Below are 13592 nucleotides of genomic sequence, written 5' to 3'. Positions count from 1 at the left end.
GTTTAGGGAATAGCAACAATGACTTGAATTAGTGTGAAAATATGATCAATAATCAATCTAGTTATAATTCTTGGGAAGCCATTCAAAACTGTAATTGTATAATTAGAATTTGAACGTATAAGCTATACCGTTTCTACTGAAAATAAACAAATTAAAACAGAGTTTTCTAAAAAAAAAAAACCAAAGAGCAATATAGAGCAAATTCTCTTCTGTGTAAATGCAAAGGACTCGTTACGGAAACTAAATGAATTGTTTACCAAAATAAGGAAAAGAAAAAACTTTATTATTAATTAATTAAGATAAAATCAGAAATAAATCTTTTCCACCATAAATGGAATCCTTGGCTCCAATAGCAAATTCTTACGAGCTTTATCAATACTGGTGACAAATTAAAGAAACAAGTCCTTGGCTTAAATGCTACCGACGTCCGTACTAATAGCATTATGATAATTTTACTTAATAGGATATATAGTTCCCCTAAACCAAAGGCATTAATGTATTTAAAAATATTGTCATTGGATTTCTTGGCTAACTTGGTAAAATACATATGTTAGGTAAGTAATCAAGAAAAAGTCAAAATGAGATCATTCATATAAATCCAAAATTGGAAAATAATCCAAGAGAGAGGAAAGAAATTAAATTTAGCCAAAAAGGTACCTTATTTGTATCATTTACACATCAAACATTAAAAGCCTATGTCTTTTATATAATTGTTAATCTCATGAGAGAGCAGTGCAGTTGAAAGGGAAAAAAATGGTTTCATTGGCTTCTGCAAGTTTTAGTGTGTGCTTGTTTGTATTTTTGAGCATAGCTAATTCCCAATATTATAATTCACCACTTAAGTTCTTCAATGTTTTGGATTATGGTGCAGTTGCTGATGAGAAGAGAGATAATAGCCAGGTTTGTATTGGAAAAAGACATTAATTAGGCCCTACTCTCTTGTTTGTATCGATTGCAAAATGAAAATAATGTGACTATATGATAATGCACCAAATGATGTACATTACAAAGAGACGAATTCAAAATCTTAAGTTAGTGGCAGAATGAGTGTGTATATAAGTATTTATAATTTTTTTCTTGCAGATGTATACGTAGTTCAATTAAAAGCGACCGATTCAGTTAAACACAGATCCACCTCTTAATTTTTTTAATTTGTTTTGTGTTTTTCAGGCATTTTTAAAGGCATGGGAAGATGCTTGTCAATGGAGAGGAAGGAGTATGGTTTTAATTCCATATGGAACCTACATGTTGAGATCAGTTTCATTTGAGGGTCCATGTAGGAGTTTAATGAGATTTGTAATAAAGGGGGTTCTCAAAGCTCCCACAAGTCCATCATTGTTCAACACAAATACTTGGATTGGTTTTCGTTACATAAATGGGCTAGTTGTTAAAGGTGGTGGCTATTTGGATGGTCAAGGTGCTTCTGCTTGGCCATATAACGATTGTTCCAAGAACCCCCATTGCATGCCTCTTCCTGTGGTAAGTTTTCCACGGTAAAATGTTTATTTGCACTTAATGTTTACACCAAATCATATTAAATTATTACTGTTAAGTGATATAATCAGTTGAAAATGCATATAATTAACTATGGTTAAGTGCTTAAAGTTCACATGGAAAACACTTGTGGACGATCATTTTACAATAAAGATTCTTTTTTCTTTGCATTTTTCAAAGAGTGGGGATGTTGTTTTTGAGTGAAAATTATTATAATATAGAGTTTTCAGTCTTCACATTTCATGTTTTGGAAGGAATTGAGAGTATATTAAGTAAATCTTTTAGTTCCCTGAATTGTGTCTACTCATATATCAAATGGTATTTAGTAATACTTGTGTAGTGTGAAGTCATTAATTCGCATACTTTTTTCTCCTTAAATTTAGTTTACTTTGTTAGGACTTAGGACTAAGATCTTGCAATTGAGATTCTACATAATCCCACTACAACTTGATTATGTTTCTTATTACGAAAGAGTTTTTTTAGGTAAGGTGGTAAAATTAACATATTATTACATGATTATGTTTCTTAATTCGAAAGTGTTTAGGTAAGGTAGTAAATTACTAGTACTAGAATTTTCACAGGGTATATATGGACTTACCATATCAGAGGAACATTTTATTGACCAAGACTACCTTTTTCCAAAATAGGGACTAGAGTTGACTTCGGTGGTTACGAGAGATTTTCTTCACTTTGTCATATAACTCTATTCCCACAAAAGGGTCAATCACCCCTGCACTATTCGATGACCAAACCCACCCGTAAAGAAAAGTTTAAAAAATAGAAATAATAACACCTCTTCCAAATCCAAGAATTATCCTCCCCAAACGTCATTATGTGAATATGTATTGTTGTAATACCTCTTCGAAATAACTATTCAACAACAAATACTTCTAGTTTTTAGTAAATTTACCATTTTTATTTTGATGTTTCGTGTTTCTTTTTAATTAGACTTTGAGATTAGATTTCGTGACGAATTCAAGAATCCATCATTTGAGATCAATCAACAGCAAGAACTCCCACATAAACCTCTTTGCGTGCAACAACATAAACATCAGTTTCGTACGAATGACAGCTCCTGGGGACAGCCCCAACACCGACGGCATTCACATCGGAGCTTCAACGAACATTAGAATTTCAAGAACTGTTATTCAAACCGGGGACGACTGCATTTCCATGGTTACAGGCAGCCGAAACATCGACATTTCCGAAGTTACTTGTGGACCTGGTCATGGAATTAGCATTGGTAGTCTAGGAAAATCACCTGGAGAATTTGTTACAGGCATAAATGTGAGAAATTGCACATTTATTGATACTCAAAATGGGGCAAGGATCAAAACTTGGGCACCGTCTTTGTCAAGTGAGGCTTCTGATATATTTTTTGGTGACATTTACGTGCAAAATGTCAATAATCCAGTCCTCATTGATCAACAATACTGCCCATATCCTTCTTGCAGCAATCTGGTACGTGATGAGCACATTTTTATGACTGCTATTTAGGGATTAGCCATTACTTATTTTGTCCTTAAAGTTTAAACTAAAAATCTTAACTTCAACACTTTGTATACTAAAAAATTAAACTGAAAAACTAAAATTCAGGACACACTGACTAATTTCTAAATAACAATCTTCTAGAATGACTACCTAATGTCATTTCTACAATTTGTTACCACTTCCTTTTACATAGTGAATTGAATTATTGAAGTATGTTTGTTAATGTTGTGCAGGGACAGGACAATTCTAAAGTACAAATAAGCAATGTGACATTCAGTAACATATGGGGAACATCAAGTTCAAAGGTTGCAGTCACTTTAAAATGTAGTAAATTGGTGCCCTGTAAGAATGTGCAGCTTAACAATATCAACTTGGCATACCACGGACGAGGAGGACCAGCCACGTCTTCGTGTTTAAATGTGATTGGTGCTTCATATGGGAAACAATCTCCTCCTAGTTGTTTATGATCAAATTGATTATTTTTGATTTCCTTAATCTTGTGGCAATTCCTCAATTTGTTCTAATGTAGTTCCGTTGGTGTTACTAGGCTAATATCTCAGGATGTATAAACTTGTTATTTAGGATGAAATCAATGCATTTCAGGATGTTCCATTTGAAAGTTCAGAGAGAAGCAGAAATCTGCTTTCTCAAAAGATAACTCTTGTTTTCGTAATTGGATGCTAATCGTGCAAGTTTCCACATATGGGATTGGTCTTTCCTTCAAAATTAGGAGGACGATTTAATTGATTCCCCCCCCCCCCCCAACCCAACCACAAAAGTCCACCATGATGGTGGGGTTTAGGTTATATTCTAACCTTTAGATAATCAAAAAGGATAAGTACACGGAGGAGGACATAAACCATAGCCTCCAAAATATGATGGAGAATTATAGTACTCATTGTTGTGTACATCTGATCAATAAAATACTGCCTAGCTTTGGTGGTTATATACTTTACAATATTTGTACATCGAGCTTCACAAAAAGTTGGTATGAGCATAGTTGTAAAAACTATACAAACAACATCACTATCTAAGGTTAGCATCATTAATTACAAAACAGTTCTTCCTTGGTCTGAATCTGAAGTTTGGAATGCTCTGCTTATCCAATTTCATAATTGCCTTCACATAATAACTCGATTTCTCCCTTTTTCAACCATGTTTGCTAATTGATCGGCATCCATATTACCCTCTCTGAATGTATGGACAAAACAAAAATTACCAGTACTTGAGAGAAGAACAATATGATCTATGATATGTTGGATGTGCCAAGGAACCTTTATTTTGTTGTTAATCATGTCTACTATCAATTGGGAATCAGCTTCACCTATTACATTGGAGTATCGACTAGTAATGCACATTTTTATACCCTGAAGCATAGCTTTGGCCTCAACCATATTGTTACTACAAGTTCCATAATAATCAACAAATGCGGTAATGCAAGCACCTTGACTGTTTCTTAGTATTCCCCCTCCGCCGGAATTTCCTGGATTCCCTTTACTGCAACCATCCGTGTTTAATTTTGCCCATCCATCATCAGGTTTATACCACCTTACCAATTGGCTGGTAATGATCTGTCTAGTCATCTCCACTGCTATGCATAAAGCGTGCCAAGGATGAGGAAGAGTAACTTTGGGGAATTGAATATTTAAAAAGAAAGTCATATATTTAGACACTTGCTGAATTATAAACCTTTCGGACATGTGAATATTTTCAAATTTGGAAGCACACTTACTCTTCCAAATCTCATAACAGATAACTAATGGTAGGCATTGTAACAAAGCAACGTGGATTTTATTCTTTATTTTTGCTAGCCACCAACACATAAAATCTGTCTGATATTTTCCATTTTCAAGGTGATACCACAATATCTACCAAAGAATAGCCAAATTTGTGTAGCAATCTGGCTTTTGCAAAAGAGATGAGTGATAGTCCTCTCATTGTGATTAGTACAATAGGAGCACATGGATGGAACCATTCTACCAAATTTTTGAATTATTTCATCAATAGGAATTCTGGACCGAATCATCCTCAACATAAAAAATAAGATTTTAAAAGGAATTCTCTTGTGCCACATCATAGATGTAGTAAAAGATCTTGACCTTTGTTTTCTCATATTTTCCCATGCCGATTTACAGGTAAAGACTCTGCTTGAATCAACTGACCAAACTGGCAAATCTTCGCTACCCCCATAAATCTCAATCTCCAAAATATTGCTAATGAAACTATCGGAGAGGACTTCCTTAAGCTTGGTCACATTTCATCTTCCCTCTTTAATGAAGTTCAGGACCTTAGTATGTCTAGATGCATTAGGTAGTTGCCTGAGCTTAGCAAGTGCACCTATGCCAGGCCAATTATCCCACCAAAACAACACATTTTCTTTGCCTATCTTTCATAAAATGAATTTTTCAGCATCTTCCTTTATATCCATGAGCCTTTTCCAGGTGTGAGATTGATCATATGACTACTTTCTAGCTATTGGATGTTTTCTTTTGCAGTACTTTGCCTCTAAAAAATTCTTTAGCAATCCCTTTTTGGTTCTAAAATTTCACCAAACTTTAGCTGAGAAGGCTCTAAAAGTGTCATGTAGAGACCTAAAACTAGCTCCTCCTTCAATGGTGGGATAGCATAAATGTGCCCATTAATCCAGTGCACTTTGTTTCTATCTTCAATCTTCCCCCAAAATAATTTAGAGATTATCCTCTCAATCTGGTATAAGACCATTTTGGGAGGATACAAGACATATAGAAGATGGAGTGGGAGAGATTGAAGAACATATTTTAATAGAACGGCTTTACCTCCAAAGGAAAGAAGTTTCCCTTGCCAACCTTGTAATCTTCTAGAGACTTTTGCCACCATGTTGTTGAAGTGGACAATTTTATTCCTTCCCAAGTAAATAGGATAACCTAAATATTGCACGGGGAATTGACAACGTGGAACACCAGTAATATTCTTGACTTCATTGACATTATCTTCATCAAGCTGTGGGGAGACATAGAATCCATATTTTTTTATTGACTTTCTGACTAGATATACATTCATATGCTCTTAGTATGTCAATCATCAAGCTGAGAGAAATTAAATCACCTGATAAAAATAGAATAGTATCATCTGCATAACACAAATGAGTGATAAATGAGCCATTCTTCTCTGCTGAGTATGAAATAAAACCACTCTCTGGGAGCATGTTTATCAATCTAGGTAGTAGCTCAGCTCCAATCACAAACAAGGAAGGGGATATTGAATGCCCTTGTTTGATCCCTCTGGAAGATTTAAAGAACCCATGTCTAGTTCCATTAAGGTTGATCGAGTACCATACATTATTGATCAACCTCCAAACTCTGTCAATCCAGATCCCATAGATGCCCATTTGTCTCATAATCTGGCATATGCACTCCCAATTCGCTATGTTATAAGCCTTGGCCATGTCTAGTTTCATGACTACATTACCAGTCTGTGGGGCTTGATTAATATTATGAACCATCTCCTAAGTTGGCAAAATATTTTATGTGATTGCCCTCCCTTTAGTAAATTCCGTCTGACATGGAGATACCAATTTCTGTATCAAAGGTCCCACTCTTTGGTTCATAATCTTTGAGATTATCTTGCAAGAGAAATTACTGAGACTGATAGGTCTCAACTCAGTGAATTGTTGTGGGCATATCACCTTGGGAATCATGATCAGACAAGTATGAGTAAATATTTTGGTAAAGAGGTTCTTAATAACTCTGATTAGTTCAACATTTACTTGGTTAAGGGCAACTCTATTAATATCAGAATTATCATTGATAGACTTTTATTCCAGATCTCCAACTTTCTCTTCTACCTCCTTTTTAGAGTTAAATATGTTCCCAACATAATTCCTTGACCACTCTGATAACTTCCTGCATGTATTTTTGAGTTTTAGATGAAACTTCCAGAATGACGATCCTTGCACATCCACGTTCCATGCTTGCTCCACTACTGACATAAAGTCAATTTCTTCAGTCAAGAAATCCATGAAGCTAAAATATTTTATAGAGTCTCTCATCTTAGATTTCATAGTGATTAGTAGAGGGAAGTGGTCAGATCCTGTTCTGATCAAGTGAGAAACCTGAGTGGAATCAAATAGGTTCAACCAATCATGATTTATCAATATTCTATCTAATCGCTGCCAAACTCTTTTGTTTGGACACCAACCAATGCACCAAGGAAAGCATCCAAAATCTCACAATCCATGATACACTGAATGAACGACAAACTTTTGGACATTCCATGTGGAGATCCTCCTTTCTTTTTTACTGGATCAATTATGCAATTAAAGTCTCCTATTACTAACCATGGAAGGTTGTATGAATCACTTAAAGTTCTAAGACTCTCCCATAAATCCTCTCTTAGTGATCATCACACTTTGCATATACAGAGGTCCAGAGTAGAGATAACCCATTAACTTTGATCTTGCCAGTAGCCCATTATTCATCCTCTTCGACAATTGTACAATCAAAATTATCTTCCCAAAAAATCCAAATTTGGCTATTACAGTTGGCAAAGGTATTTTTAAAACTAAGAATTCTTTTGAATTTGTCCAATTTATTAGCTTCATAGAAATGTTCACTCAAGGTAATAAATGACAGTTTTTCTAAAGTAATCAATTGCTTAAGTCTTTCAAGAGCACCATTGGATTTAATTCTTCTGATATTCCAATAGAGGAACTTAAAAATAATAACTTAATTAGATAAGATGTGACCCTATGAGACCCTTCCAAGCCTTTGGTTGTTTTGCTTACCCCCTTTAATCCCTCTGCCTCTTGATGAAGTTCTACCACATCTCTTGTTGCCCCTTCCTCTTCCTCTATTTGGTAGGTGCCCAATATTAGCCACCTCTCCATAATCTGTTGTTACATTAACTTCAACCATTGAATGGGAGGTAACTGCCTCCACCAATTTATCTGCATGTTCATCATTGTTGTCTTTCTCACTGTCCACACTAGCATATTCCTCACTTGTTTCTGAGCTTTCATCATCTACATAATCCATATCCCCTGAGTTGTGATACCCCATTTTAGAGGAGTTGGGGTGTTCCCGAATCGTAAGATCATCATCAACTTTCTTACTCTTGGTCTCAAGATCAGTTCCACAAATTAGCTTAAGATAGTTGCTGTCAGCGTCTCCTAAGACAATTTCATACACTGCTTCATTAATCTGAACTTGTGTATTTAATAGGTCACCATCATCTTCTGGAATAGATGAGGGTGCAATCTCTTCCTGTGTATGTTCTTGCGTTTGCTCATTCACTATATCAACTATTTTGGAATTTTTTGTTTCCTTTTCAATTTGCTTTGGTGCTATATGACGATTCACCAAATTTGCTTGTTTGTCTATATTCTCCTCCTCGACCATAATATTTTGTTTATTCCTCCTATTTCTCTTCTTCCTTTTATTGAAAGAATCTGGTTTTGGCTCCAAGTTAACCCTGCTGCAGTTCCCATTTTCCATCTGATATTTTGAGTGACCTTTTTCGTATCTTTATGAATGATCTCATCGCAAGCATGACCTTTTCCATTTCCTGGTACCTCCTCCAACGGTTGTTTTGTTAACTTCTAAAGGTCCCTAATAGTAATGCCAGTGTTTCCTTTTGGATTTTGATTGATTTGGTCAATTTGTTGTGTATTATTCTGTGCAAGTTCAATGTGTTGCTTGTGGTTTTTTGCACCTCTTCTGTCTTCCCCCCCTTTTACTGCTCACTGTTTGAAAATCCTCCTCATTTTTTTGTTTCCTTTTCTTTACTAGTGATTTTCTCCTTTTGGGCTTTGATTCTCTCGGCTCTTGCCTTATTTCTACACTGAGTTTCCATATGACCTTGTAGTTTACATTATAAGCAATAAATTGATACCTTTTCATATTCGATATCGAGCGATCTGCCATATTCCTCACCATCAAGTTTATTAAAATCAAGCCAAATATGATGACCCAAAAGGTCATCACTTATTTTAGAAATAAATTCTGTATTCCGAAGCCTTAAAAACCTCTTTTTGTTCCACCTCAATTTTGCGTGCCCAGTTCGGGCGCGTATTCGAAAAGCCATTATGCGAAAACCTATGAAAAATGATAAATTTTATCTTTAAAATAAATTTAAGTTGACTTCAGTCAACATTTTGGGTAAACGAATCCGGACCCGTAACTTGACGGTCTCGAAGGGTCCGTAGGAAAATATGGGACTTAGGTGTATGCCCAGAATCGAATTCCGAGGTCCCAAGCCAGAGAAATGAATTTTTAAAGAAAAGTATTTTCTGGAATATATATAAGTTTTTGGAAGTGAAATGTGTTTGGAATTTGATGGTATCGGGCCAGTATTTTAGTTTCGGAGCCCGGTATAAGTCTTATATGTGATTTACGTTGGGCCTGTAAAATTTGGTAAGAAACGGAGGTCATATGACGTGATTCAGAACTTTAGTTGTAAAATTTGAAACTTTGAAAGTTCTTGAAATTTTCCTTGATTTTGATGCTAAATTCATAGTTGTTGATATTATTTTGGTGATTTGATTGCACGAGCAAGTACGTATGATATTTTAGTTTAGTGTGCATGTTTGGTTTGGAGCCCCGAGGGCTCGGGTGAGTTTCGGATAGCCACGGAGTGAAATTTGCACTTAAGAATTGCTGGTATGTTGCAGGTCTGCAGGCTTGCAAATTCAAGATCGCAAATGCGAGAGAAGGCCTTGGCAGGTCTGATCGCAAATGCGATTATTTCTTCGCAAATGCGAAGAGGCCCAAAAATCCCCATTGTCGCAAATGCGGCTCTCCCATCGCAAGTGCGAGTTTGCAATTGCGAACAGTGATCGCAAATGCGAGATTAGCAGGTTCTGAAGGGTTCGCCATTGCGAACTCTGGTCGCAATTGCGACATTTGCGACCTGCAAATTCATGACTTAGCCGGAAATCTTTCATTTTTCAAACCCTTTCAAAACATAAACTTTCTTGGGCGATTTTCTAAAGAAAAGTTCTTCACCAAATCTATTGTAAGTCATTTCTAACTCAATTTCTTCAATCTTTAACATCTTTTCACATGATTTCAACTCAAAATCAAGGGTTTTCATGGGGGAAATTGGGTGTTTTAGGTAGAAACTAGGTTTATCAAATTTGGGGTATTTGGACCTCGATTTGAGGTCCGATTTTAAAACAAATTATATATTTGGGTTCATTGGGGAATGGGTAATCGAGTTTTGGTTCGAACCTCGGGTTTTGACCACGTGGGCTCGGGATCAATTTTTGACTTTTTTGGGGAAAACATTGAAAAACTTATTTTCATGCATTAGAATTGATTCGTTTATCATTTATTGATATAATTAAGTAACTTGTGGCTAGATACAAGCGAATTGGTGGTAGAATCAAGAGGTAAAGCGATAGTTGAGACTTGAATTGTGTTCGTGGCATCAAGGTAAGTGTTTGGTCTAACCTTAGCTTGAGGGATTAGGAGTTGTGTCCTATTTGCAATGTGTTATTTGTTGAGTACGACGTATAGGCACGGTGTCAAGCATGCCCGCGAGTCTTATATTATGATTAATGTGACTCCGTTTGAATTGTTCATGCTTTATGTGATGATTTCTATTATTGAGCAAAGCTTGGGAAAGTAATATTGGTATTTGAATATTGAAGAGCGTTGGCTCAAGTTGTAAAATGAATAGTGGAAGTATAATTGGCAATTGAACCTTATAGAGCATTGGCTCAAGTTGTGAAGTGAGTTGTGAAGTACATGTGAAAAAGAGAAGAGGATTTATATATTGTCTCACTTGCCAGGATGTTGATGCTTTTGATATTGTTCCCTTGCCGGGATTTGATTATTGTACTATTGTTCCATTGCCGGGATTTTATTGTGATTTTATTTATTTCCTTGCCATTATTGCCTGTGATTATTGTTTGGGTGGGGAAGAGTGTTAAAGCACGAAGGGTGATACCGTGCATTATTTTGGTGAGAGAGTGCTAAAGCACGAAGGGTGATGCCGTGTATGATTTTGTGAGGAAGAGTGTAAAAGCACGAAGGGTGATGCCGTGTATATTATATTGATTCTTATGGTGAGGACGAGAATAAAAGCACGAAGGATGATGCCATGCACTTGTTTGATTTCTGATTCTTGTTGATAATTAAGTTATGGTGTTCCTTATATTTACCTGTTGTCCTTCTATTATCATTTGATGTTTCCCCCTCCCATTCTTAACTGTACATTCCTGCTTTTATTTTTCGTTGTATATGATTGAACTGCACAGGTTTATTTGGTAGTCTGGTCCTAGCCTCGTCACTACTTCGCCGAGGTTAGGCTAGGCACTTACTAGCACATGAGCTCGGTTGTGCTGACACTATACTCTGCACTGTGTGCAGATCCCGGTGCAGCAACTTTTGGACCTTAGCTTTAGGGTTGCTGCCTTCAGTCCATCTGGAGATCTGAGGTAGTCCTACCGGCGTCCGCAGGCCTTGGCGTCTCCTTCTTGTTAATACCCAATTTTCTTGTATTTTTTATATGCAAAATGCCTTTCAAATAGCATGTATAAGTATATATGCATATATAAGTATACCATTTTGTAAAAAGATTTTTAAATCAATTTACTGCCCTATTTTATCAAGAAAAACCCAATAATTATCCCAAAATTATTATTTTTGTAATTCATTTATTAGAATCTCATATTTATACTAAAATATAGCTAGTATGATTTTTGCACATTTTTACAAATTTATTTAGTATTTTTAATGCCAAATAGCGTATAATTGCAATATTAGCCTATTTTAAGATTTAATTACGTTTATAATTATAAAATTGATTCCAGTATTTTTAGTTTAATATTTATATATGATTAATTAATTTAGTACCTTTAATTTGTTTCCAGAAATTATTTTACTATTTTTTATAAAATAAATAAAGGAAAAGTGGCTATTTAAATACTAGCCCTACTTATTTCAATTTTAGCCTAAATTCTACCCCAAATAAACCCAATTGAACCCCAACCCAATTCCTAAAATTACCCGCCCCTGACCCAATTAAATCTAACCCGCCCTGCTCCCCGTTTAATCCAGGCCGTTGATCAAAATGATCAACGACCACATTCTCTCCTTTCCTTTTTTGATTCACCAACCCCACTAACCCTAAGTCATTTTCACCTACCCGTCACCTCTGAAACCCTCAACTCTCTCAAACTCTCTCGAGTCTTCTCATAACCCTAGCCGCCTCTTACCGCTTCCACCCTGAAAGCCACCAGAATCCATGGCTTCCAGGGCTATGGGAGTCTTATACCTGCCTCCTGTTGCTCTTACACACCTGATCTCTGAAGATTCAAGGCCTCACCTTGAAGGTTTGTACCCAGACCTCTGTCGATTCGAGGTTCCACGGTCATCTTCGGCTTTGCTCCGGCGTAACATGGTTGTTTGAGCCTGATCCTGACCTCTCCGACTCAGATCGATGACTTTTCAAAGACTTTCTCATTTCTAGGGTTCTTCTGAAATCCTAACCCTTCGAGGTTTTACCGATTCCCTTAGATCTGTTCCAGATCCATGCTTTCCTTAAGGTCTTAAATGTTTTCCTGGCCTTTCTTTCAAAAAACTACTTTCAAAATCTTTCTTTTTCGATCTAGGGTTTTCTGGAAATATTTAAGTGTTTTCTAACTTTCTTTTTCCTTTTATGTGTATTTGCTTCTACTGGGTTCTTGTATTTTCTTCTACCATGTTCTTACGTGCTTTTTCTGCTGTATTTTCCTATACTATGTTCTCGTCTGCTTTTATACTGTATGCTTTCTTTACTGTGTTTTGATATGTTTCTCCTACTATATTTTCTTATTAAGTTCTTAAGTTTCCTTATTAAGTTCCTTTTACTGAGCTCTGTTTAAAGTTTCTTCTAGAATTTCTTAGAATGCTTCTTCTACTGTTCTTATCAGTCTTCTCTATTATGTTTCGTATTAGCTTCTTCTACTCTATTTTTTTGAATTCTGCTACTATGTTCTTCGTGTTACTTGCTATCATTGTTTTCTCATGAGTTTCTGCTGCTGAAAGAAACATGCAGGAGGTTTCATAGAACTGAAACCTCTGAGCCTATTTCGATTACTTGCCTTCTCATCTCTGTACTTGATTCAAGGTGGAAACCCTAGAATTCGGGGGTTCTGCCAAGTTTGATTATGTGATTTAATTGAACTAGGTTTTTTATTTTAGAACCCCTAACTCTTTCAGACCAACTTCGAGTCTCTGTACCGAGCTTGGACATCCGTGTTTGCATATGATTCTGACATTTGGCTAAACTCTTCTAAAATTCTTTCTTCACTGGATTTTTCTATTGATTTTTGCAATGACACAACATTTTCTTTCAACTCAACGTGTTTGTGTGCTCTTTATACGTGATGAATCTTCCTCTAAAAAGGCTTTCAACTCGTGATTGATTCAAATTCCTTCTAAATAGGTATTGATCCCCTTTCCATTGTTTGCTAATTTCCCTTAAGTTAAAAAAACCTTTCCCATCTTTTTGACTCGGTTCATTCATACCAGATCCCTGACCTTTGATTTACTGGTTGTTAATTGATTTTCTTGCCTTGTTTGTGCAACCGTGTATTTCAAAAATTCTGTCCTTAAATAACCTTTATGTATTTACCCTTCATTGCA

General features: G+C 35.9%; 2 protein-coding genes across 2 annotated transcripts; one reads left to right on the top strand and one right to left on the bottom strand.

The window, feature by feature from the left end:
• The first annotated feature begins 753 nt into the window (after positions 1–753).
• LOC104226550 (exopolygalacturonase-like) lies at positions 754–3519 on the top strand. The gene is made up of 4 exons (XM_009778572.2): positions 754–900; positions 1171–1479; positions 2443–2955; positions 3219–3519. Exons 1-4 carry the CDS (start codon positions 754–756, stop codon positions 3450–3452), a joined length of 1203 nt encoding a protein of 400 aa, XP_009776874.1. The 3' UTR covers positions 3453–3519.
• A 1983-nt stretch (positions 3520–5502) lies between these two features.
• Positions 5503–6409, bottom strand: LOC138873106 (uncharacterized). The gene is made up of 2 exons (XM_070151545.1): positions 6070–6409; positions 5503–6008 (listed from the first exon to the last, which is right to left on the bottom strand). Exons 1-2 carry the CDS (start codon positions 6407–6409, stop codon positions 5503–5505), a joined length of 846 nt encoding a protein of 281 aa, XP_070007646.1.
• Positions 6410–13592: the final 7183 nt, after the last annotated feature.

Source organism: Nicotiana sylvestris, chromosome 7 (genome assembly GCF_000393655.2).
Source record: "Nicotiana sylvestris chromosome 7, ASM39365v2, whole genome shotgun sequence".
In the NCBI taxonomy this organism is placed as follows: domain Eukaryota; kingdom Viridiplantae; phylum Streptophyta; class Magnoliopsida; order Solanales; family Solanaceae; genus Nicotiana; species Nicotiana sylvestris.
Note: the sequence above shows the minus strand (reverse complement) of the source record. Positions and strands in the feature narration are given on the sequence as shown.